This window comes from Callithrix jacchus, chromosome 5 (assembly GCF_049354715.1).
Source record: "Callithrix jacchus isolate 240 chromosome 5, calJac240_pri, whole genome shotgun sequence".
NCBI lineage: Eukaryota > Metazoa > Chordata > Mammalia > Primates > Cebidae > Callithrix > Callithrix jacchus.
The window spans coordinates 48,827,209-48,855,129 of NC_133506.1; the positions used below are offsets into that span (position 1 = coordinate 48,827,209).

The 27,921-nt window shown below is 41.7% G+C and overlaps 1 protein-coding gene across 3 annotated transcripts in view; it reads left to right on the forward strand.

Annotated features, from left to right (window-relative positions):
• Positions 1–27,921, forward strand: part of TSHZ2 (teashirt zinc finger homeobox 2) — a 512,491-nt gene that overhangs the window by 369,800 nt on the left and 114,770 nt on the right. The window contains exon 3 of one of the 3 annotated variants that reach the window (XM_054255473.2): positions 685–27,837. The exons of the other annotated variants lie outside the window; for them this stretch is intronic. Within the exon in view, the coding sequence (XP_054111448.2) occupies positions 685–776 (92 nt within the window). The 3' untranslated portion in view covers positions 777–27,837. Of the gene's footprint in view, positions 1–684; positions 27,838–27,921 lie in introns of those variants that run through there. 3 annotated transcript variants of the gene reach the window in all.

A 27,921-nucleotide genomic window follows, 5' to 3' on the forward strand; every position in this document is an offset into this window, starting at 1 on the left:
GATTTGCATCATTTCCCCTTCCTCTGGAACACCAGGCAGCATCTGACTCCCCAGGCCACCTGCAGCTCTCATCTGCCCCCCACATCCCGATGTGTGTCTGCTCAGGCCCAGCACAGAACGTCTGCGCTTTAGTCAGGCCTTTTCCTTTGCCTGAGTTGTCTCAGGAATCTTGCTTTTGCAAAACCTGCATTTGTTCAACTCAAATTCCTTTTCTTTCATTTTTGGTGTGATTATCTCTCCCCAGAAGCAATAAATGCTGATGCCTGGTTGGGAGGAAAGCAGGCAATGCAGGAATGCTAGGATAAAACAAGGTGATTCTTCAAAAAGTTATTGCACAATGTGCAGTGAGCCCTACATCATCGTCCTTTCAAAATATTCTACACTGGTCATTTCCAAAGACGAAGAAACTCAGTGAGGATTGCATGGGAGAAATTGTGGTGGGCACTCCTGTAAAGGACCCCATGTAGGCTTTAAGATCTCACTTAGAATATCCAAAGGACTATAAATCGTTCTACTATAAGGACACATGCACACGAATGTTTATTGCAGCACTGTTTACAATAGCAAAGACCTGGAATCAACCCAAATGCCCATTGATGATAGACTAGATTGGGAAAATGTGGCACATATACACCATGGAATATTATGCAGCAATCAGAAATGATGAGTTTGTGTCGTTTGTAGGGACATGGATGAATCTGAAGAACATCATTCTCAGCAAACTGACACAAGAACAGAAAATGAAATACCGCATATTCTCACTCATAGGCAGGTGATGAAAAACGAGAACACATGGACCCAGGGAGGGGAGTACTAAACACTGGGGTTTATTAGGGGGAAAAGGGGAGGGCCAGTGAGGGGGGGAGCTGGGGAGGGATAGCCTGGGGAGAAATGCCAAATGTGGGTGAAGGGGAGAAAGGAAGCAAAACACACTGCTGTGTGTGTACCTATGCAACTTTCTTGCATGTTCTGCACATGTACCCCAAAACCTAAAATGCAATAAAAAATTTTAAAAAAAAAGATCTCACTTAGATTCTCTCTCTTCCAGGAAGTCTTCTCTTATTTCACCCAACTCGGGGTTGTTCATCCTTCTGAAGCTCCTGTAACATAACAGCTGTGCCTCTAGCCCTCTCTTTCTGTCTTCTTTGTCTTGTAGACCTGAGAGACAGCAGTGAGTAATGGGACAATCACCAAGCGTGGGAGAGGGATGGAGATGGGGTAGGCTCTGCATCTGTGTTTGCTTGTACAAAGGGCCTAAGTTCTCCAGACCTCAACTTCTCAATCTGAAAAAAAAAAAAAATGAGTGCAATTATTCCTACTCTGCTGGCTTGTTTGTTGTTGTGCTTGTCGTTGTCATTTTTAATTTTTGTTATTATTGTTATACAAGTTTCAGGTCTGCTATTAGATGTAGGCGCCTTCAGGCCAAGATCTTATTGACCTGTATGTTCCTAGCCCCCTTTTATTCCAGCATAGAGGAAAGTCCCTGGCACATAGCAAATGCTCAGTAGTATTTGTTGGGGCAGTGAGTAAATTCCCAGCCTCAGTTTGCTGGTCCTTGAGAAGGTAGACATGAAGTCAGGACACACAGCTTCCCTTATCCACCTCCAGTCACCACCCTTCCAGAGCATTTGCTGAGCTCACTACCAGGGAATGAATGCAACAACATTTGTTGGTATGCTGAGTTGTGTCAGACTCTGTGCTAAGGTTGGAGTGACCAATAATCCCAGTTTGCCTGAGACTGAGGGACTTCCTGGGACATAAAACTGTCAGTCCTAAAACTGTGATAATCCCGGAAGAAGGAACATTTGGTCACCCTTGCTAAGACTTTTCATGTATTATCTCTTTCTTTTTCTTTCTTTCTTTCTTTTTTAATAGAGATGGGATTCTCCCTATGTTGACCAGGCTGGTCTCGAACTGCTGGCCTCAAGCAATCCTCCCATCTCAGTCTCCCAAAGTGTTGGAATTACAGGCATAAACTGTGGCGCCCAGGTGCATTGTCTCTTATCTATTTTAAATATGCTTTGTTTCTTAGAATAGTTTTTTATTTATTTATGTCTATATATATATGTATCTTTTTTTGGTGGAAGCAGGAAGCAGGGGGACAGAGTCTTACTCTGTCACGCAAGCTGGAGTGCAATGGCATGATCTCAGCTCACTGCAACCTCCACCTCCCAAGTTCAAGCGATTCTCCTGCCTCAGCCTCCCAGGTAGCTGAGAATACAGGTGCCCACCACCACGTCCAGCTAATTTTTATATTTTTAGTAGAGACAGGTTTCACCAGGTTGACCAGACTGGTCTCAAACTCCCGAGCTCAGGTGATCAGCCCACCTCAGCCTCTCAAAGTTCTGGGATTACAGGTGTGAGCCATCACACCCGGACAGAACAGTTTTAGATATACAGAAAAATTGAGATGCTTGTCCAAAGAGCCCCCACATGCCTCACACCCAGTTTCCGTTATTTGTAACATCTTACATCAGTACAGTAAATTTGTCACAACAACAAATGAACCAGCACTGATATGTTATTATGAACTAAAATCCATACCCTATTCAGATTTCCTTCATGTTTCCCTGACTTCATTTTCCTGTTCCAGGCTCACACCCACAATACCACATAGCAGCACATAAACTTGCCATGTCTCGTGTCTCCTTGGGCTCTTGTTGGCTGCAATATCTTCTCAGCCTTCTTTTCTGTATTTGATGATTTTCACTGTTTTAAGGCTTACTGGTCAGGTTTACTGTAGCATCTCGTTTAATCCTCATATAAACCTTAAAGAATGGGTACTATTGCTCCAGTTTCCAGATGGGGTTGCTGACACTTAGGTCAGTGTAACCAGTAAAGGGTTGAATGGTAATATGAGTTTCCATTGGGGGCAATGATTCTTTAATAACATCAATATCATAATAACTGTTACCTTCAGTGCTTGTTCTGTTCTATCCCAAGTACCCTGCAAAGAAGCCTGTACAGATTACATTATTTCATCCTTACAAGCAGAGTGGTGTAGACGCTCACGTATGCCCATTTTACAGATAAGGAAATTAAGGCCAAGAAAGGCTAAGTCCCAGGCACAAGACTTGCAGCTGATGGAAGAATGTAGACCCCAATCCAGGGCCTTTGCAATACTTTATGCTCTGTCTTTCTAGGAAATACTTCCTTCCTACTAAAGACTGATCCATTTGGGGGAATATCTGCCCCCACCCCCTACCATGGAACATCTACACCAGGGTTTCTCAGACTTAACTGTGCCTACTCATCACCTGAGGATCTTGTTAAAAATGCAGATTCAGTAGGTCTGGGGTAAGGCCTAAGGACCAGTATTTCTTCTTTATTTCTTTTCTTTTTTTTTTTTTGAGACCGAGTCTCATTCTGTCACCCAGGCTGGAGTGCAGTGGCACAATCTTGGCTCACTGCAACCTCCACTTCCCGGGTTCAAGTGATTCTCCTGCCTCAGCCTCCAGAGTGACTAGGATTACAGGCGCATACCACCATGCCCAGCTAATTTTTAGTAGAGATGGGTTTTCACTTTGTTGGCCAGCCTGGTCTTGAACTCCAACCTCAAATTATCTGCCCATCTCGGCCTCCCAAAGTGTTAGGATTACAGGTGTGCCCCACCATGCCTGGCCAGGATCTGTATTTCTAACAAGATGGCAGGTACGGCCACACTGGGAGTAGCGAGGCTGGACACTGTCTCCTACCTCACATTTTCCTTTCTTTCCAGTACAAACACGGTAACTGCTGTATAGCCACACAAGGCAGTGGCCAGAATTCTCAGGTCACTTACTGACTCTCTGGACCTCCAACTGCCAACAGGTAAACAGAAACTGAGGCACTGAGAAATCCCAGACGCTACCAATCCGAACAACCAATTGGCAACTCCAACCTCTCCAGCAGGGTTTGTTTAAAAAAAAAAAAAAAAAACATAATGAGCCCAGGTGAGGCTCATTAGAGCCAGCCTGGAATTCTGCCAGTGCTACCATAAGTTTTATGCCAACCCTTGATTTTCACATCAGTGGCAGCACTGACAAGGAAGCTGGAAGGCAGGCTGAGATGAAGCTTTGTACCCATGGAGCCCTCCTCCCTCCTCCCCTTCCAGGAGCTCTTGCCACGAGGTGAGACGGTTGGCTTCATCAAATCAGAACCGGCTCATGAGTAACTTTCACTGTCCTCCCCTTTCTAACAGGCTGGGCCCCAGGTGATCCTAAAAATTAAATAAAGCTCAAAAAACGAGACACTTAGGAGAGCCGGGCATGAATAGCCCATCCCCGGCTCCAGCAAAATTCTTTACTTCCCTTGTCAACTTCCTTGGAATTCCTTTGGGCCTTTGACTAGTGGCAAAGTTTCACTCCAGAATCTCACAGCTCTGGAGTATTTCTGCCAGAGGGTCCCAGTCCCCTGCATGTTTTCTTGTTCTCATGCAAAATTTCAAATGGGCAACAGTAGCCAGTGCTGTCTTTTCTCCCTGTAAATTGAGATATTTACACGGATGCAATATTTTCAGAATAGGAATCTAGGCTGCCTCTCAAGCTTCCAGATACTTCCCAAATTGCAGCTAAAAATTCTTCTCCTCCTCCTCCTCCTCATCATCATCCCTATATCATCACTGTCATCACTGGGATTTACTGCATGTTAGGCACAAGGCTTGCATTTTGCCTGTATTTTCCCAATTAATACGCACAACAAGGAAGGTCATATTGTTGTTCTCACATTACTGAGGATAAAACAGGCTTAGGTAAAATAGCTTCCCAAAGCCACCCTACCACTGAGTTGAGTTGACCATCCTATCCGCTTGGCCACTAAAGTGAGGTAAAGGGCATTTTCACTATCCAAATCCACCAAAGAATTTTGGATAAAAATTGATTGACTTACAGTTCTGGCCAAAAGTCAAGAACTGATCATTGGTTTTTATATGACAGAGAGACTGACAAAGAAAGAGAAGGGAAAAATCATTAAATTCACAAAATAATGCCCTAGAGGTTTATAAATGAGGGCAAAAAATGACATCAACAACACTGTATTTGTACTAATCTCTAAAAGCAAATGAACTCCAACTGGCTATGTTAAAAGTAAATGTATGTTGACATGTATGTACTAACCTAATATGAAAAAAAGTAACCCCATTGGAAACGTTAGAAATAAAATTTACAAACTTCACTTTCTCCCCTGAGCAGTAGAACCTATGCTCTGATAAAATTCCGCAACTTAGTCATTTGTTTATTTAAAATGCATTTGTTGAGCATCTCCTATGAGCCAAGGAGTAAAGATTGTGTAAAAAAAATGAACTATGTGAGTAGATGGACAATTCAACTAGCAAATGCAATGCACTGCGATTGACAAGTTTGAGTGTTTGTGTTAAGAGTTATTTGTGTGCACACAACAGAAACTGACTGGTGAATCCTAGCAAGTTCAGCATCTCATGAGAAAAAAGAGCATCTAATGCAGATCTAAGGGAAGTAGTCAGGGAAGCCTCCTGGAGGAAGTGACGTTTCAGTCGAGACTTGAGGAGGAGGCAGAGGAACCTGTGCCAAAGTGTGGGTGTGTGTTTTTGTGGGTATGGAGCAGGGCAGAGAGGCTGGCAGGCAAGTGTCCTCAGCAGGGGACAACACACGTGAGATGACAGGGAACTAGGCACAGAAAATTCTTTCATGAGGCAGTCACTGGAACCACCCCCACCATTGCCTGTTGCACACCTGGAAACAGCTCTTGGTGATTGGGAGAAAGGGGGCTAAGTGAGAAACAACATCAGGAAATAACCCTCGTGGTCCCCTGTCCCCCAGTGTAGACCATCAAAGAAACGCTATGCTGTAAGAAATCACAGAGGAAGGAGGCAGCACAAATTAAAACTCCTACTATCATAAGCGTCTAGCCAGCATTTTATGAAGCTGCCTTGCGAGGAAGTACTTCACTCTAGGAAAAACCCTCCTGGTTACCATGACTCAGAGAATGATCTGCAAAATAATTCACCAAATTAGAGTTTGCCGAGGGTACCTTTGTAAATCTGATCCCGCCTGCCCGCCCCCCCCATTCTGTTGATTATATCTTTCATCCCCAAGAATGAGGCCAAGAGCCTCCTCCTTGCCCCTCCTCCCCTCTCTCTGTAATCCTCACCCCTCATTTCTCTCCTCTCCCCACTTCTCAGCATTCTGCCACCCCTAAGGCTGTGGCATGATCGCGCACTGCTTTCAGAGTTTATTAAAAACTGCCACCCTCCCTGTTGACCACTGGGCACTCCCAGCAGCCCCTGGGGCCATGGTGCTAGCAAGAGCACTCCGCTCACTCAAGAGGGGCCGTCCCACTCTGAGGACAGGGACCCCCTTGCACAAATAAGAAGAGTCAGCAAACAGTTAATGGTTTAATCCTTTGCAGAAAAAGTCAAGGCAGACTTGTGATTCTTGATGTTAATGAAGGTGTCACACATTGTCTAGAGAAAGTTGTGCCTGGCAATCTTCCCTTTTTCGGATGCCTACCCCAGTGACATTTCATCTCACATCCACCTTAATGAAATGCATAATTAACATATTCTAATTGTGCTGAGCGCTGCGATGATTTTGACAGAACTCACTTTCCATGTCTAATTTGATGCTAATTTAATCTGTTCCTCTCCCGCTGACATGACCTTTCTTGATTGAGTTTCACTGAGGAAATTTTTTGATGGATTGATTTATCAGCATTGCAGAGACAACAAAGGCTCAGGGTGCATGACAGAAAATAGGAAGGGAACGGCCCTCGAAGCCAGCGCTCTGAACTTGCCGACTGGAATGTCCTCTTTCCAGAGACGGCTTATCTGACCTACTGATGGAATTTGAGAAATGTGACACCTGTGTGTGGGTTTGATCTCTCCGGTAAAGACAGTAAATATCTTATTGTGGTTATGAAGCTTCGCATGGAAAACTTCTCTAGGGCTATTCGAAGGAAGCCTAGGCTCCTCCTATGTACCAAAACCCTAAGCACGTGTGGCCAGTCCACAGGTTGATGGCCTCTTCTGGCCTTGCTTCCAGGGTAGAGTGTTTGCTCATTCGCTTTAACCAGGAGAAAGCATGAAGAGGCGGAAGTGCCTATCTCAAATTAAAATGGAGACACGTCGAATCTGCGTAGGTCATTGAGGGTGGGTTTCCTACTTTCAGATGTTTTGTAGACATCTACAAAAAGGGGGGTGGAACCTAGATCTTATGGAGGCCTTTGTAGAATGTCCCCCAATACCCACCCCCAACAGATACACAGATTCTCAAGGCTATTAATATAAACATCTCTTTGTCCCGTTCCTGATCTTTGTAGAAGTAGTTGCTCGGGAGATTGATGACAGTCTTGGAGTGTCCCAGTTCTCACATGGTCAAGTGGCTGAGGGCATTAGACTTCCTCATCCTGGAGATACAGGGGTCAAAACCAGAACCATAGCTGAATGGGCTCCTGGGAGAGCAGCCCCTCCCACTACCTTATACAAAAGTGACTGCTTTTCAGCAGCTGTGAAGGCTCAGATTCCCAAGGGCTACACCAAAATTCTTGGGTTCGGCACTATTGTCATTTGAAGCTGGATCATTCTTTGTGCAGGTGGCTGGGGAGTGTCCTGTGCACTGTAGGATGTTGGGAAGCATCTCTGGCCTCCACCCACTAAAAGCCAGTGTCACTCCCCTTCCTGAGTTGTGATGACTAAATTTGCCTCCAGATTGTGCTAGATGTGCCCTGGGAGGCAAAATCACCACTGGCTGATAACTGCTGTGGCAGAGGGACAAGTGACAGTGCCTGTGACCCCCACATGTCTGCATAGCTCAACACCCCCCACTTCCTCTGCCTAGTGTCACCTCCTCAGCTAGACCTTGTCCAATGGAGCAGACAACTCTCTGTCCACCCCCACAACCCCTCATTCAACTTCTCCCTTCTCCAAAGCTTATGTGACTATACTGTATCAAATATTGATTTATTTATTGTCTGTCTCTACTCAATAAACCATAAGCTTCATAAGGCTGAGATCTTGTCCATCCTTTTTTACTTTTTTTCCAATTTTTACTTCAAGTTCCAGGGTGCGTGTGCAGAATGTGCAGGTTTGTTACACAGGTAAACTTGTGGCATCACTGATTGCTGCACAGGATCAACCCCCCACCTAGGTTTAAGCCCAGCATCCATTAGCTGTTCTTCCTGATGTTCTTTTTTTTACTTTAATTATGGTAAAATACACACAACACAAAATTCACCATTTTAACTGTCATAAAGTATATGATTCAGTGGCTTTGAGTACATTGACAATATGTGCATTCATTCCACTGTCGAGTTTCAGAATATTTTCATGACCCCAAAAAGAAACTCCCATACGTGTAATGTAGTAAATTCCTATTCTTGGCCTCTTCCCAGCCCCTGATAACCACTAATCTCCTTTCTGTGTCTATTGATCTGCCTATTCTGTGCATTTCACTTCAATGGAATCTTACAACAAGTGAACCTTTGTGTCTGGTGGTTCCTCAATAAGATAAACACAAAGTAACCACATGACCCAGCAATTCCATTCCTAGGCATACATGCAAAAAACACCGAAGACAAGTGTTCTAATGAAAACTTTTATATCAGCGTTCCTAGAAGCACTATTTGCAATAGCCAAAAGGTGTCCATATGCTCATGAATGGATAAACAAAATGTAGTATATCTATACAATGGAAGAGCCATAAAAGGGAATGAAATGTGGATACCTGGCACAATATGAACCAACCTTGCCCATGTTTTCATCATTACATCCTCAGCAGCAAAAAGGCCACCTGGCACATAGTAGGTACTCAGTAAATACAGGTTGAATAAATGAAAGGCATATAAAAGTAAATGAATTGAGGGTAGTCATGAACTGTGGAGGGGTCATTCACGTTAACTGTACTGCTTTTAATTTAGGGGAAAAAAGAAGAAAAAAATAGATCCCCCTTGGGGGCTAAGGGAGGGATAGCAGGGATTGTGGGGATAGCGGAAGGACAGCATTAGGAGAAATACCTAATATAGATGATGAGGTGATGATGCAGCAAACCACCATGGCACGTGTATATCTATGTAACAAACCTGCGTGTTCTACACGTGTACCCCAGATATTGAAGTAGAAAAGTAGAAAAAAATAGACCCTCCCAAAATAAACAAAGAAACAAAAATGAACCTGATATTGAGCTGGAAAATTTGGTGGAGGAGACGATCACTATATGTGAAAAATTGTTGAATCATGGAGGGGAGCTGGTTACAAAAGTGTCACTAAAACTTCCCTGCTTTCTGTTCTGTTTTGTTTTGTTTCAATGTCAAGCTCTACTTCTTCTTCCCAAATGTTTATTTCAGAAGCAGATAGTGAGGGTATCCATAGTAAATAGATATTTTCCTTCAAAGTACTCTCCTGGGAGGATGAAACATTTATTTCAAAGTGGTTGCCCTGACTGCAAAGATTTTTGCAAAATTTCTTCAGGAGCTGCCTTCTGAGCCCCCCAAGGATACCAAGCTAACGAGACTATCATCATTATAATTACACTTCATCATAGATGAAAAGCAGTTTAACTCAGCAAAATGACCTGGCCTGCTTCACTAGTCTTTATTCTAAGGGGCTGCTGGCTTTGTTCAAAGGCTAAAATCTCTCTGCAAAGCCCAACTGAGCAGTGCCCAGGTGTGCCCCCAAGGCAGGGCCAAAGTGGAGCATGGTCTAAGGGTCCAAGCTACTGAGGTCTCAATCCTTGCTCTGAGAAACTGTGCCTCAGTTTCCTCATCTGTAAAAATTGCATAGTAATAAACCTACCTCAAAGAGTTCTCTTAAAGATTAACTTAGTTAATAATACATATGCCAGGAAGTGAAAACAAGGCTCACCACATAATGAAGTCTTTTAGATATGAGCGCTTCTTATAAGAAATGTGTCTGAGCCTTTTCAGTAATTGTGTAGTGGCCAGATGTATAACCCCAGCACTTTAAGAGGCAGAGGCAGGCAGATCACTTGAGTCCTGGAGTTCAAGACCAGCCTGGGCGACATGGCAAAACCCCATCTCTACAAAAAAAAAAAAAGAAAGAAAGAAAAAGAAAACTACATGGGCATGGTGACATGCACTTGTAGGCCCAGCTACTCTGGAGGCTGAGGCGGGAGGATCACTTAAGCCTGGGAGGTAGAGGTTGCAGTAAGCTGAGATCACACCACTGTACTCTAGCCTGGGTGACAGGGTGAGATCCCACCTCAAAAAAAAAAAAAAATGTAGCTTTCCCAGGTGAAGTCTGAAAGGGGTATTTGCTATTTTTTAAAATAATTATTAAGAAATCAAGTGTGCAGTTCTAATGCTCATCTTCAGTGGTGGATTCATTCCTATGACTGCTGTAACAAATTACCACAAACAGTGACTTAAAACAACACAAATTCATTACCTTGCAGTTCCAGAAGTCAGAAATCGAAGTGAGCCTCAGAGAGAAAAAAATCAAGGTGTCAGCAGAATCAGCTCCTTCTGGAAGCCCCAGGGGATTGTGTTCTTGTCTGTTCAGCTTTTGCAAGCTGCCTGCATTTTCTGGCTCAGGGGCCTCTTCCTTTAATTACTCCAACCTATTCTGCCATCCTATCCTACTAATGACTGATCCTCCTCCCTCATATAAGGACCCCTGTGATTACATTGGGTCTACCTGAATAATCCAAACCAAGCTTCCTATCTCAAAATCTTGAATTTAATCACATCTGAAAAGTCCCACTTACTATAGAAAGTCACATCTTCACTGGTTCTGGGGATTCGGATGTAGACATCTCAGGGACATTTATTAAGCCTATTACATATGACTTCATTTTAGGCGGAAAGTGGTTCTCAGTGGAGGATATCAATTTCTTTCTATCTCTCAGTGCAACTCTGTTGTGTCATTTTGAGAACAGAAAAAAAATGTGGAGTTAGCCACTGGAATCCAAGGTTGGATGGACCTCTAGGATGGTGAAGTCTACTGTAGTTTTCTTCCTGAGTGGCTTTGTAAAGATTTTGTTATGTTTGGCCAGCAACCCCAGGACTGGAGTTATTCAAGGGGTCTAACCCCAAACACATGTCACGCGAGAGAATACCAATTTGGCTGTAAGTTTCATTGTGACATTGTATCCTACTTGATAGGTTTAAGATAGCACAGTCCCCTAGTGCACCTGGCTAAAGTCGTTCTTACATAGCCTCCATCAGGTCATGATTTTTGTTCTGTTCTCGGATATTTTTGCTGCACCCAGCGAAGTGCCTAGCACCTTACAGGATTGATACTGAGAGTTTCTACAGTGTTTAAAGATAACTGTTTTTCACAAAGATGAAACACATTTTGTCTATTTCACCAGTACCCCGCCTGGAATATCCTATATTTCTCTGAATTTTAACCGTAACCTGTGGCCATCTTGAAACTTCCAGCTTTTCCAGTATGAAACTGGAAGACAGACTAGGAAAACAATGTTGCTTCGAGCAATGCTAGCTCACCACATCGTTTCGTTAGAATAATTTGCTTCAATATGATACTGGGCAGTTTTGATAAATCAGCATCTGGGGAACAAAGCTGTTATGAAATGACTTACTTAAACGTTCCAGCCATAATTTTTGGCCTCAGAATATTGCTGGGTGTTTTTTCCTTTATCAATCTAAAATGAAAATGTAACATTTCAGTTGCAATTCATTAGAAAGAAGCAAAGAAGGGGCTCTTTGCATTTGATCCCCAAATTGGACGAGAATAACTTTCATCAGCATCTGATCTGCCAATACTCAGCTTTTTTCTGGAATCTAAAGTAAATAGTCATTAATTCACTGGTTTCCCTTATTGAGTGAAAAGATTTTTTTTCTGTCAACTGTGTTTTTATCCAAAATCAGCGATAGACTATTTCGCATGATTAAAAACTGGGGAGGTGGGAATTGACATTTCCTTTGAACTCCAAACAAATGACAAACTTCAGAAAATGCTTGATGAAATACCGCAGTATTATAACCCAAAGAATTTATGATGGAGAAAAATATGAAGAAAATAAAGAATTATTTTACAAATGGATTCTAATGATACTTACAGTATGTTGGTTTTAGTGTTTACAAGTATTAATTGATTTTTTGTCAAAAAAGCAAGTTACATAAATTAACTCAGTTATCATCAATCCAAAATTTTGAAAGACAAAATGTAGCAGGTAGAATTCTAAATCTGGCCTCTCAGATTCCTATCCGGTGTTTATTCAAACACTTATCTAGGTGCAGCTTGTGAAGGGATTTTACAGATGTGACTACAGTGTCAAGTCAGTTCACTTAAAATAAACAGATGATCTGTATCACCCGAGTCTCATCCAACCATGTAATCCCTTTAAAATCAAAACTTTTTCCCCAGGTGGTAGCAAAGGGAGGCCTCTTCCTCAAGGAGGAAAACAGGAAGAGAATCAAGGTCAGAGAGATTTGAGTTCAAATTTTCACCTATTGATTTTATGACCTTTCAACAAGTTTCCTAATACCCTGTGCTGCCCTTCCTAATTTGTGCTACTAATCACTTCCAAAGTTTAATGGAAGGAATTAAGAGAGAGACTGTACACAAAATATTTGGTCATGTGCCAGACACATAATATGTGCACAATAAAAGGTAACTATCATTATTTTAGAAATTATTCCCTCTATAAGATTATCATTCACGGACTCTCTTGCAAACTGTATTCTGATTCTAAAAACCATGTGAATTCACACAAAATGACACAGAAAAGCATAATGCAAGTGTGGAATATCTGCCATGTGCAAAGTTTGGTTGGAGCCAGTTTTTCACCCCTCTGCATTCCATTTTGGCCCCTCTCCGAAGCTCTTTTTTTCCTCTATTTATTGCATAATGACCAACACTATGAATTGCCTGAAGCCCAGTTCTTTTTTTTTTTTTTTAAGATGGAGTTTCGCTCTTGTTACCCAGGCTGGAGTGCAATGGTGCGATCTCAGCTCACCGCAACCTCCGCCTCCTGGATTCAGGCAATTCTCCTGCCTCAGCCTCCTGAGTAGCTGGCCAGTAGCAGGCACGCGCCACCATGCCCCGCTAATTTTTTGTATTTTTAGTAGAGACGGGGTTTCACCATGTTGACCAGGATGGTCTCGATCTCTTGACCTCGTGATCTACCCGCCTCGGCCTCCCAAAGTGCTGAGATTACTATCACCAACATTCTCCACAAAATTTAAGTAGGTTGTGCACTGGTCTTACAAGGGTCCAATGAGGAAATAGTTTTATAAACTAAGACTAAATTGATAATGCCCAATGATGACTTAGCTTTCCATATGCACTTCATTAAAGGCATTTGATGCCTTATCTCTAAGAAATAAGGTGGAAGGCTGGGTGCAGTTGCTCACTCTCCCAGCACTTTGGGAGTCCAAAGTGAGTAGGTCACTTGAGGTCAGGAGTTCAAGACCAGCCTGGCCAACATGATGAAACCCTATCTCTACTAAAAATACAAAATTTAGCCAGGCATGATATATATACCTGTAATCCCAGCTACTTGAGAGGCTGAGGCAGGAGAATCACTTGAACATGGGAGGCAGAGGCTGTAGTGAGCCAAGACTGTGCCACTGCACTCCAGACTGGGCCACAAAGCGAGACTCTGTCTCAAAGAAAGAAGAAAAAAGAAAAGAAATAAGATGGGAATTTTAGGCATCAAGTTCAAAGATGAAGGAAAAATTATTTGGAGTTGCAAATGCCTTTGGTATTATTGAAACTTGACCCACATGGCCAGTAGCCTCCACCATGTCCAGTAAATGTCATCTTCCTCTGTTGCTAATCCTTCTGCTTATATATGTTTGCCTAATTATTGCCCTGACCACTGTGAAAAGATTTTCCCAAGTTCCTTTTTTCTCATATAAATAATTTATATTACTTAGAAAGAATAAGGGTAGTGCATATTTATTTATAAAGGACTAGAAGACAAGGAAAATTAAAATAGAAAAAGTAAAAAATTATCTATAGTCTCACCCTTCATAGAAAATGATGGTCCAGGATATCAGTTAAGGAGGGAGGGGCTAAAGGTTGGTAAATCAGGTTGGAAGATGGCCTAGAAGATTTCCCCTGAGGCTGCAGCTGCATAGCAAATACCCAGTGATACCTGGGAGTGTGAAGGGGTTGCTGATAGAGATGAAGGGAGGAATGAAGTCTTGATCCCTAGCTATTCAAGACCATCTGCAACTGCCCACTCTCAGTATTTTGTTTGTATTTATCATGTGTGTATACACATACCTGTCGTAAAATGATTTAATTTTTGGTAAAAGCTGAAGTCAAACCTACATATTGGTTTGTAAATTGATTCTTCCTAGCCTAAAATTGTAAACATCACTCCCACACCACTAAATATTTTCTTCTATATTCATTTTTAAAGGCCATACAAAAATATTCCACAGACCAAATACACGTTTTATCATTGGCGTATGGTTGTATATTTAGGTTGTTCCCAACTTTGATTCTAATTAACAGCACACAACTGAGCACTTTTATGACCAAACTTTTGCATACATCCATGATTTATTCCTTAAATTCCTGTAAGTAAAATTGCTGGGCCAAGGAGTTACATATTTTAAGACTTTTCTGAAATAATTGTGTCATTCAGTTTCTCTCAGATTCATCATCAGGCAGTTGAAACGAGGTTATTAGAAATCCATTTAGACAAATATGAAACTGACATCAAGCATCAGCTGTCTTTAACATAAACTTTTTGTTGATACCAAAGAGTAGGGGGGAAACAACTGTTTCTATTTGGCCAGGACAGAGGGACTTTCAGGCATGTGGGTCTTTCAGGGCTAAACCCAAGACAATATCAGGCAAATTAGGACAGTTGGTCACCCTGTCAGAGAAGAGCAGGGGCTGCCTGACCATACTGAAAGAATTCAGTGTAATGCTCTCCTAGGCACCACTGCCAGAGCCATGGTCAGAACAAGATAAAGTTTAACTACAACATTAGTGGTAACATGGAAGAAGGCAAGTAGTGAGTTTCAGAAGCCATGTTCAAGAACTTTGAAATGTAAGGACATAGAAGTAGGGGGTAGAAAATATAGACTAGAGAAAATGCAAGCTTCTAAGAGTACAATGACAATTTCAGGAAACATTAGGAGACATGGTGTTCTCGTGGTGACCTCTATTGGAATCAGGTTTGCCACTCCAGTAGTGTTGATTTGAAAACGTCTAATATTCTTTCTTTTAGGAGATTTTCTTGATAGTTGCAGAAATTCTGATTGGAGTAGATGAATATCTTGCTATTTTGGCTTCTATAGTAGCAATATAAAATTCCACTTCTTCTTAACTGAAGAAAGCATTTAAGCATAAGAAGATGACTCAAACTAAGCCGCCGCAAAGCAGGTGAAGTGCTCAAGACATTACAGTGTTTTCTCAATTTGAGTCATATTTTCATTCTCTTGAATCAAAGAGTCACTTGACCAACATGATTTCATCATATATGTCTTGCCTGCTTTTTATTATCACACAGAAATTCAGAGACAAAATCTCTAGAAAGGTGTCATTAACTCAAGGAAGACAAGGACAGAGTTAGGCCAGCAATTAGACACTCTGTGTACAGTTTCATATGCAAGCAAGCCCTTCCTTTCATTAATATTGATAAAAAAAATAAGTATCATTTGTGCATTCCCTTTTATGATATACAATTAATTCTAATTTATTTCCTTTTGTATGTAAACATCCATGTTTTTCTTCTGACCTTTTCCTCAAGTCTTACATCACTTTTAATGGCTGCATATTGGAAGTGGTCCCTGGAGAAGGGATGTTGCCTTTTAATGGTGGTTTTCCTTTTTTTTTTAATTGGGCAAGGGGGTTGGAAGTATTATTTACTCATTATGTGGATTCCTCTAAAAATGGTCCAATAGAGTATGGATTCATTTATTCATTTACTTAACAATTATTTATTGCCTAGCGTATACCCAACACTGAGGACAGTAATGAGCAAGACAGTTCTAATTTCTGCCCCAAGGAGCTTAAATTGTAATTGGAAAGAGTTTTTGTAATAAGCAAAAAAGAAAAGAAAAAATAACTACAAATGATAAGTGTTCTGAGGGAAATTAACAAGATTCTAAGAGAACACTTCAGGGACAAGAAAACTTCTTTGGGCAACATGGCCGAGAAAGTCCTTTCTACTTGCATGAAATGTTCTCGGTAGCATCGTTCATAAATAGCCAAAAAATAGAAGCATCAAAATATCCTTCAGCTAGTGAGTGGACAAATAAAGTGTGATGTATTCATACCATGGAATGCTAATGAGCAATTAATAAGAGATGAAGTACTTGTACATACTATTACAATGATAAACTTCAAAAACATTAAGCCAAGTGAAAGAATCCAGACACAAAACATGTTTTGTGTGATGATTCCATTTATATGAAATGTCCAGAAAAGGTAAATCTACAGAGATACAAAAGAAGTAAGTCATTCCTCAGGGCTAGGAGTAGGAATGAAGAGTGACTGCAAATGGGTACTAGGTTTCTTCTTGGGAAGAAAAAAAATGTTCTAAATTAGATTATGGTGAAGGTTGAACAACTGAAATTATACTAAGTACCATTGAATTGTACCCTTTAAACAACTGAATTTTATGGTATGTAAATTCTATTTCAATGAAGCTGTTAACAAAACCAAAAGAAGGTAGGATGGAAGAAAGAGCACAAAGAAGAAAGGATTTCCTAAGAAGGTGACATTTGAACTGACATAGGACTTGTGCAAAGGGGCTGGGAGAGAACACTCCAGGCTGAGGCTGGGAGAGAACACTCCAGGCAGGAAGAGTCTGCATAAAAACCTAGTGATGAGAGAGGGTTTGGCATCTATAACAAACTAGTGGAAGGCAAGGATGGCTTGAGTATGTTGAGCAAAGTTCGGAGGCGGTGAGAAAAGAAATTGGGAAAGCAGGTAGCAGCAGTAAATTCACACAGGACATTGCTTTGCAGGCCTGATACTGAGCGTACCTCATGTGCTACAAAGATCTTGAGAGATTTTAATTGATGCTTTGATGTATAGTTGACAAGTTGTATATATACAATGTATAGTTGTATATTCTTTTCTAACAAGAATAAAATCAGCCAATACTGTTGACTTACTATTCTATGGATTTTACACATACTGGCTAGTGTATTCTTCACAATAACCCTATGAGGTAGGTATCCTTATTGTTATAAGTAAAGAAAGTAAGATACAAAATAATTTACTCAAGAAAGCTGAGGGATAATTATGATCTGAGCCCAGTAAGTCCAGAATCAGAGCTTGAAATCTTAACTACTGCCCCACATTTGAAAGCAGGACTGGCTTCATGGGAGTACAACCTGTGCAGTCACACAGGGCCCTGTGCTTAGAAGAGTCCCATGCTTGCTTTAATAGTCTGTTGTCACCATCTTTAAATGCTTAAAATTTTTTAATGCTTAAATTGTGAGAGACCTCACATTTTCATTTTGCACTGCATCTCACAAATTATGTAGCTAGTATTACTTGAACAGTTTTTTGGAGTTTTTACTACCAAAGGAATTATTAACCCATTGAAGATCATAGATAAGCTGGCCAGGGAGAAAAGGCAAACCCTTAGAATTAACACACTATGTCTTATGTGAGTCCATTTGGGGACAGAACTCCCAAAGGGATCCATAAGTCCAAAGGGTTAAGACTCATTGATTTACCAACAGCCACCATTCTGATATTTGGGAATAGCTAGGTGATGGAGTGGACTCTTATTATTCAGCTTCCTGTTCTCCTACATCTATTGATAAAGGGTTGCATTGGCAACACTCTTTCCAGAAAACAGGAAAAAAATAATAATAATGATGAATGCAAATAAACAGAAAAAAATAAATTCTAAATAAAAGATTTTCTTTAGTGTATGTGCATGTGTGTGTGCATTTTTCTCAAGGGACCTAAAGTTTGTCTTTTTCACTATCATTATAGTTTTTTAAATCCCTAAAACACAAAAATCAAGAACAAAGAGACAGTTTTGTGAATTTATACTAATAAATTTCATCAAATATATCACTTATTTTCCACCAGTTTGCATGAATTCAGTTTCTCTTATTTCAGAGGCTGATTTGAGTTATTGGAGAATTTTAACAATCACTATTACATAGGACAATACTGTGCATACAATAATTCCACAATAAATTCTTGTCACTTGTTAATTTTGACTTTATAATTAATGTATCAATAATTTGTTACTATTATTATCTTATAATCTGGGCTTATTTGCAACTAGAAGAAAACTAAAGTTTAACAGCAAGTTTTCAATTGTATTTAAAACAACCCCAGGCCAGACACAGTGGCTCACACCTGTAATTCTAACACTTTGAGAGGCTAAAGTGGGAGAATCACTTGAGCCCAGGAGTTCAGACAAGTCTGGGCAACATAGTGAGACCCTGTCTCTATTTTATAAAAAAAATATATATATACCCCTAATTAATTTCTAAGCTAGTAAAGGCAAGTAATTTTTAAAAATTGAGCTCTTGGTACAAAATTTTCTAGAAATGTTTGTGCTCAAGAAACAATTACATACTCATGAAAATGTGATTATCCACTTTAAGAATAATAGGGATTAAAATAGGCCTCTGAATTTGATATAGTGAAATGATTGTTCTTCCTCACCTCACACACACAAAAGAGGTGCTGCTTTCTTTGTATGCTTCATTGTACAACCCATGAAGTCCCTAGAGCTTTGAGCTACCAAACAAGTGATATCTGTCTCCTGGGGCTCTCGCAGAGTGACCCCACAAGGAGACCTTCTGACTTCGTTTATTCTTAGAGTGAGGGATTCCATACAAATAGAAGATGTTGTGACACAGGCCACCAGAACCCAATACAGAGACAAGAAGATATTTCTATGAAAACAAAAAATTAATTCTACCCTAAACTAAGGCTAAGCTTTCCAAAGCAGAAAACTATTCCTGGAAAGAACCAGGGAGAGATGCTGTAGTTTCATTTTCACATTGACTACCGCAAACTCAAGCCTCTTTAAAAGAGCCATAATGAACCCAAGACACAAACGCTGGCTGTGAGGCAAAAACAAGGATTTTCTCATTTGTCATCTAACATCCTTGTAATTTCCCAGTTTTAGCCTGTGTCTTTATGAGGAAAGAAACAAAAACAAAAACAAAGCAAAACCAGCTTTGCACTGTTTTCCCGTGGTCACTGAGCCTGGGTAAACTGGAACAAAATCCTAGCAACTGAGACCAGGCAGAAAAAAGTTTCTGCGGTTCTTTTTTTTTTTTTTTTTTTTTTTTTTCCAAACAGTCTCACTCTATCACCCAGGCTGGAGTGCAGCGGCAGGATCTCAGCTCACTGCTACCTCCGCTGCTCAGGTTCAAGCAATTCTCATGCTTCAGCTTCCCCAGTAGCTGAAACTACAGGCATACACCACCACACCTGGCTACTTTTTTTGTGTTTTTAGTAGAGATTGGGTTTCACCATGTTGGCCAGGCTGGTCTCGAACTCCTGACTTCAATTGATCCACCTGCCTCAGCCTCCCAAGGTGTTGGGATTACAGGCGTGAACCACTGCACCCAGCCGTTCTTCATCTTTTTTAAAAAAATTTACTTCCAACTCTTTGATGATAAAATCCACCAAGTGGATTTTATAAAATAAAATGGCAAGTTAGATTTATTTGGAGAGAGTAGCAACCATTCATCCATTAGAGACTTTTTTTTAATGGTCCTGTGCCACTTGATGAAGCAAAAATAAAACTTCACTCAGCTGGCACATGATCTAGGTGACAGAATCCTTTGTCTCTACCTTATAAAATGACTGCTTTGAATTTTTTTTTTAATTTTAAAAACGAAAAATCCTTTGAATGTTGTTTATTATTTTAGTAATCAAAAACCAAATATCTATCATGAATACATGTCTAAGAAACAGTAACATGAACCAATCTTTTCAAAATGGCCTACTTTTTCTCGTTCAAAACATTCCCACACTAGTATTTCTCTTCCCAGTTGCTCTGTTAGCCTTATCTATAAATGCTATTTTTTGAGGGCCTACTGTATGCCAGTTGTTTTATAGACATTATGTCATTCAATCCTACCAACAACTTTATGAATTAGGAGTTACAAATTTGCTTTTGCAGATAAAGAAGCTCAACATCAGAGACCCTCATTCATGAAAAGGGTGATGAAAGTCTGGGGTCAGAGTGGGGCCAAACCCATCCTGGCTCTTTCTTGCTGGGTGATCTTAGACAAGTTATTTTACCTCTCTGTACCCGAATTTCTTATCTGTAAAATGAAAGAAAGTAGTACATGCCTACAATTCCTTAACCATAATTTTCAAATCAAAAAAAATCTCTGAAAATTAAAGTGTTTTCATAAATAGGACAGCAGGGGACATACTTACACAAAAATATTGCACGTTGTTTATCTGAAACTTACATTTAACTGGGTGTGCTGTATTTTCACTTGCTAAATCTGGCAACACTACTTTGGCACCCACATTCCTTTGGCATAAAGATTAAACTGTGCTGGCAAGAGGCTATTACAATCTTTATTTGTCCCACGTGGTGAAGATCTGAGCAGCGGGGGCCAGCAAATGCAACGGCTCTGAGCCATGTGGTTGGTATGTTCGAGGACAGAGAGAAGGCCACTGTGGCTGGAACAGAAAGATGGCTGGACAAGAGAGGGAAAGGAGATCAAGGCAGAAAGGCAGGCAGGAGTCAGACAGTGGAGGGATTTGAGCCAGGCTAAGTAAGGATGGCAAGAAGTAAGTCCAAGGTCACACTGATGGTGAGCAACAAAACCGGGATTCAGCCCTAAGTCAGGCTTGTCTGTGCATTGCTGAATCTCTCAACAAACATCGTGGGGGAAAGTCATCTTTAAGACATCATTTTAAAGACGTCTTCAGGCTCTGGAACTAATTGAAAGATTATCAACATGGCAGCCTATCAGCTCCTGCATTGGCTTTGGTACTAGAAGGAGGTATAATTACAATGGACTTTTAAGTTCAAGGTGATAAAAACCCTTGCCGAGTTTCTGTGCAATAGGAAAGCATCCTCATGAAAAGATTTCAGAGTGAAGGGGAAAATGATACACTTTGTAAATGTAGTATAAATAGAATTAACATATAAGACAATGTAACGATGATAATTCAGTATAAGACAGTGTATGCCATTTTATCACCTATCTTGCACACTTACAGTTACACAGACATCACCTCCTTTGTGTCCTAAGGTGTAATTTACACAGTGCTAGAATTGGTGGAATGTGGTCTTCTGGTCAACCTACTTTAAGTAGTCTGACCATGACTTTTACTTTTGTTAACCAAAGTCAATAAATATTTCTTGAGCTTCTACTCCATACGAAGCACAGTGCTGGGCATAAGAGACCTAGAAGAAGACAAGATATGGTCCTGAATTCACCATATTTATAGTAACTATATATATTTTTTGTTCCTAGAATGTACAACAAGTGATATTCCATGGTTCCAAGATGGTGTGATTTTTGCCAGGGTTTTAATAGTAACACTAACAGATAAACATTCTTACAATGTGCTAGGCACTGTGCTAAGCATTTATGAGGATTATTTTACCTAATCCTTAGAAAGCTCCAGAATTTAGCATTATCCCCATTTTTCGGGTGGGGAAACTGAGATTCCAGAGATTAAGTGTCTTATGCAAGGTCCAGGTCTTGTAAACAGTAGACCTGGAGTGTCAAACCCAGGCAGTTTGACTCCAAAGCCAGCTCTTTTAATATAAAGTTGTGCTATGACAAACCTGATATTAAAAACTTTTGTGTCCAGGATAATGCCAGAAACTAAGCTTCCTTCTATTTTAGCTAAGATGAGATGGTTTTTCCACACAGCAGGGCTGCCTCAAACCTCTTCTTTTTCTCCCCCTGGGGGGCTAGTTCAGGCTTTTCTTTTGAACTAGTGAAGCATGGGAAAAATCCACTCGTACTGAATTCTCCACACTGGCTCTGTACCTGCTGCCTGCCCAGCCCCCAGGATTTGCCCCAGCGTGGCTGTGCTCACTGTCAACACCAAAGCATCATTAAATAAAGAACACCCCCCAAAGCTCATCAGATTCTTCTGCACTGGTGCACACACCCCGATGATGAGCATACTCCTCTATCATTTGCCCAGGATCTCTGAATTTAGATGCTGGGTCAGGAAAGAATGACATTTTTGCAGGAAGCTGTTCTTTGGGAGAAATGATATTTTTTAGCTTCTTCCTCAGGCCTGCAACATAATAAGCAGGTATTGTCCTGGTGATAAATGATAGTTCCTCTGAAAAAAAAAAAATTACAACACTGTGTGTCATAAGCCAAGGCTTCTCCAGCATTCCTCTCTGTTGTGGAGTGGGTATAGATCTCGCCACAAAAATCAGAAGTACCTGCAAAACGAACTCTCTTTTGTATAACTCAACTTGAATTTTTTGTTTCAAATTCCCATTGATTTCAATTAATGGCAAATTGTGTCTCAGTCATTCTTGGGGTTTTCCTTCACCCTTTCTTTTGACCAATAGTTTATAAATGGGAATAATACCGCCCTTAGTCAGCTTTCCAGAAATTATTTCGGGGGATCGTTTGTCACAAAGATTGAGAGGTGACACTGTCATTTATTTAGTGGTCAGAGGCCAGAGGTGCCAAATATCCCATAATGTACAAGACAGTCCCACACCATGAAGAACTGTCTGGCATCCTGACTTTTGAATGTCCACTAGACATTCATATAGGTGAAACATTGGTTTCTAACTCTCCAAGCCTACAGCATAAGTCCATTTGACTTATACAGACAAAGCATTCTTCACACAGTTGGATTTTGGTTTTTTGTTTTGTTTTGTTTTGTCTGTTTGCTTGTTTGTTTATTTGGAGACAGTTTCACTCTGTCACCCAGGCTGTAGTGCAATGGCACCATCTTGGCTCACTGCAACCTCTGCCTCCCAGGTTCAAGCAATTCTCCTGCCTCAGCCTCCTGAATAGCTGGGATTACAGGCGTGCACCACCACACCCAGCTAATTTTGAATTTTAGTAGAGACGGGATTTCACCATGTTTGCCAGGCTGGTCTCAAACTCTCAACCTCAGGTGATCCTCCCACCTCAGCCTCCCAAAGTGCTGGGATCATAGGCGTGAGCCACCACACCCAGCCTCTTCACACAGTTTTTATATGCTCTGAATTGCAGAGAAATGTAAATACCCTATAAGTTGAGGGAAGACTGCTCTTTAACTGTACCAAAAGTTGTTCAGCATATCAAAACTCGTGTCATGAAGGCAATACTGTGAATGGCGTTTGATTCTCTCACACAACACAGCAGTCCAACTCTGTATTTGTGGCTGTTGAATTCAATGTTTCTATGTATAATCATAAGCATCTGATTGCTCCACCATGTGTTCTAGTGTGTCATGCCAAAGTATTTAAACGTTGGAATGTACATTAATTCATTATAAATACTTTCCTCTTATTTGCCCCTTAAAAATTGTGCTTGTAGATAAGGGATTTCAGATGTGGACAGGAGGAGTTGGCAGACTCTGCATAGCCCACCCATTCCTCTGAACACTCATCTCCACACATCAGAAGATGGCCTCTGCTATCACCTGCCTCCCTCAGGTGCCGCTGTTCCTGGCCTCAAGACATTTTCCTGAGTTTGGGATCACACTCACAGCCATGCAGCATTCCAGGATGTAATGAATGCCCCAGAAGCAGCCCTTGACCAATGGTGCAGTGAGTGGGTGGACAATATGCCTGTCACCCTGTAGGTGGGATATGCCTGAGGCGTGTTCTGCAGGTCTCCCAGAAGTCCCCAGTGGGAATGAGCCTCGATCTCACATCCTGGATTGATGGGCAGAGCTTTGATCCCACATCCTGGATTGGTGGGCAGAGCCTTGATCCCACATCCTGGATTGGTGGGCAGAGCCTTGATCCCACATCCTGGATTGGCTTCTGGCCTTTCCCTATCTTGCTATACCATCACCCTAGCTGTGCTTCCTGGGATCATCTTCCACATCGGCTACTAAAATTCGTGACTTTGTCTCAAGGTCAACTTCTGAGAAGCCCAACCTAACATATGCCATTATCAAGAATTTGGTTCAAAGAGGGACACTGATTATAAGAGGGTTAAAAGCCAGTGCTCCATACACCATCAAGATTTGGAATTTTGTTCAATGCCAGGGAGCGTATCATTGAGATATCGATCACCCCTTTTCATATGGCATTGAAAGTCATGCAGACACAAACATCTTTTGTGACTGGGCATGGTGGTTCACACTTGTAATCTCAGCTACTTGGGAGGATGAAGTGGAAGGAAGCCTGGGAAGTCAAAGTCACAGGGAGCCAAGATTATGCCACTGTGTAACAGGGCCTGAGTAATAGCAAGACCCCATCTCAACAACAAAAACAACAGCAAATTTGTTTCCCCACTTTAAATAGAAATCTGATTCATAGAACACTCATTCTTTCATTTAAGAAAGACTTATTGAACATCTATTATATACCATGTACCAGGCATCGAGTGATGAACTAAACAGACAAAATTATTTTTTCTATCAAGTTGGGAGAGGCTGATAATAAAAAGCAACCATATGGAGGGTGTTAAATAGTAATAAATACCTCTGAGAAAAATGAAACAGGAGAGGGGAAGAAGGAGAACTAGAGGTGAAGGTGGTTTTTAAAAAACAGGCCAGGGATGTGGCAATAAACACTCAGCATTAAGACCAAGTGTTTGACTCCTTTCTGGAAGAGGGGTGGGCACGGTGCAGGCTGGCGGGCTCTGGCTGGGAGGAAGGTGCTTCTGCTCGGCTCAGCAAGGACAGCTGTGTGGGAAGACAAAGCCCAGTTAGCAGTTCTTCCAATTTTCCAGAGGAGACCAACAGCCTTACCACCTGCTCGGAGAGCTGCTAGCAAGCAGGGCAAAGTTCTCCACATATTTAAGAGTTCAAACTTCCCTTCCCGCTCAGCGTGTTCAAAACACGAGTTGGAGAGTCATGCTGGTGCCCTCTCCTCTCCATCCTGCTCCATGCCTCCCCTGAAGCCATTGCTTTCTGCCTGAATGACGGCAAGGGAAGGAGAGGGGAAGAATGTAGACAGAAAACAAATCACAGATTAGGACTATCCAGCCCCACTTGTCCAGCCAGTTTGTTTTCTCTTCTTCTCGACATAGCCCGAATGTTGGAAGCATTGCCTTGCAAAGTCAGTAGTCGACAGGGAAGGTTAGGATTTGTTGTTCCTTTGAAAGCTGCAGAATGGGATGTTGCTAGAGATCCCAATGGGAAACTTCCCAGATAGGAAAGCCATATTGGCTGGTGGAGTGCCGGGGCTTGGCATGGGGGCACTGCCTTGGCAGAGCTGTCTTGATGTTTATGGAAGGCATTGCCAACACCAGCGGAACTTCCAGCAGGAGTTTTACGACCCTTTTTCATCCAAGCCACTATTTGGGCAGATGCCTGATTACTTCTAATGACTCCATTTCTGTGGTGATGGCCAAGTCCTCTGTCATCCTGCCGTGGCCTGGAATGGCCCTGGTTTTAGAAAAGAGATGCTCCTTGTAGCGCGTGGAGGCACTCGTGGCTGCTCTCCCAGGTCCTGACCTCCTGTGCCAACAGGCAGAGCAGCCAAAAGCAACAATGCAAGTGTGCAGAAACCATTTCTAAGACAGGGGGATCATTGGTTTGCCCATTACTAAAGATGCCCAACTCTTCACTAGTTAAGAAAACCTTTGTTCTTTCAAAGTTTGTGTATTTCTCTAACTTCTGAGGAAGCCAAGGCCTGAGAATGAAGGCAACTTTGGTCACAATGACTGATGGTTGGGCAAAAATGATTGCCCCGTTTTCTGGTGCTAAAACATGCTCCTAAGTGTCCAATTGGCTTCTAGCCATAAGCCAAGTGATGTGTACATGTGTCTAAAACAACTATCCCAGCTTGGGGGGTCAGGGGAGTCTCTAACTTATTCACTCAGTATGTACCCTTAAAATACACATGCCAGGGTTTCTAAACTGCCACCTCCCTGTGACCCCATTCCCATATTGCTGGAGGATGGGGGAGGTCATAGCATCTGAAGTTTTGCAAGTGGAGATTTTTACTTATAGTAGGTGAAATGGAAACTGACGAATACCTTAGGACATGCATGGGTGCCATTTCTGCTAAGAGGTGAGCAGCTAGATGCTGGATTCTGACAAAGCAAAGGTATGGTCCCCCGCCTCAGGTGACGGGCAGTGGTCACTGAAGTGAATGCTGACAATGCTTACTCTACCATGTGGCTTCTAGGCTTTCAATGGATGTTCTCCACTACTCTTCTCAGCCAAATCCACCCATCTAACTCCTTCCAAGCCTTGGTCTCTCTTCTTGAAAAGTCTCTCCAGCTCCCAGAAGTCAGGGACTTCCTGGGAACCCACTTTCTTCTCCCCTAACTCAAATCCCTGCTGGTCTGATAGTCCAGGGACCCTTCTTTTTCCAGAGAGCACTTCCTCCTGTTGCCTCTGCCACAAAAAAACCTTTCACCCTCATTGTTCTTTGTTCTTTTATAATCCTCGACCTTGGAGATTGTTTAGGCTCAAAGCCAGAATCAACCAAAATTCAGTTCCCTTTCCTCAAAGGCAGAGAGGGCTTAGCTTTCAAACCTTCCGATGTCACAAGGAAAGGAAGGGGGAGTACAAACTGCTCAGTCTCTGTGTTGAAATAGTCTGAATGCCTATTCACCTGAAAAAGAGAGTTACGTGGTCCATTCTCCAGGAGTGTATTTTGGAGTAAGTCACAACTTACTTGGTCCAGGATTCACTGCCCACTGTAGAGGCAAAGTTTCTCAGATTCCTTTATCAGTGCCAGGAACCAAGCCATTCAGTCCCACAGTCCATGGTTTTACTGAGAATTTTTCTGGAGAGTTCATAAGTTATTGTCATTCTGCCTGTCTGTATCTGTCCACCTATCATAAAAATTAGGTAGTGGGAAAGGCGTTCAGTCTTTTTAAGGAAATAAATACTCAAAAACTAGTTTTTGTCTTTGTGTGTGCCAATACACCGCTTGATTCCAAACATAACCATTTCGGTGCCTAATTACGTCTGCCTGGGATCTAACACTGGCTCTGCCTCTTACTACCTTGGTGGAAAATGGGTCAATCTCTGCGAGTCTGTTCTCTTCTCCCAACGCAGAGTGCAAGAGGCTTTCCTCATAAGGCTGCTGTAGATGTTAAAAGAGAGAGGCTAGGTCAAGTACATGGCAAAGAGGAAAGACCCGTTTCATATTAGACAGGGCTATTGTTATTATTAAGTTGGGACAAATAAACCACACTCTGTTTCGTTTTTTCCCTCTTTGGCCTGTAATGTTTGCTCTTGCACATTCTTAAAAGCAACAGAACCACATGTCTTTTCAAACAGTAATAATGATAGATATCAGCATGCCGTTCTGTCTCTATGCGAGGCAATTTGCATGCATTATTTCATTCACACCTGGCAACAATTCCATGAGGTGCCACTACTATCAGTTCAACTTCGGAAAGGAGAGGCTAGGGCTGTGCGACTTAATCAAGGGCATTGCCCTTTTCAATGTAGATGCCAGGATCCAAATCTGGTTCAAACTCCTTAGCTGATACTCTTAACCAATCCTGCATAATGCCTCGCTATTCAAATGCCAAATAATTCAGCATTTTGTAATTCTGCAAGAACTTTATTCTCGGGCCAGCGAGGTGGCTCATGCCTGTAATCTCAGCACTTTGGGTGTCCGAGGTGGGTGGATCACTTGAGGTCCAGAGTTCAAGACCAGCCTGGCCAACATGGCAAAACCCTGTCTCTACTAAAAATACAAAAGTTAGTCAGCCATGGTGGCTCATGCCTGTACTCCCAGCTGCTCAGGAGGCTGAGGAATGAGAATCGCTTGAACCCAGGACGGGGAGGCTGCAGTAAGCAAAGATCAGGCCACTGCACTCCAGCTTGGGCGATAGAGCAAGACTCTGTCTCAAAAGTAAAAAAAAAACAAAGAACTTCATTCTCCTGAATCCAGAAGGGATCGACTTCACTGTTCCTGTGCTCTCACTTTGTTTAGCAACCCTAGTAAGTAGGCA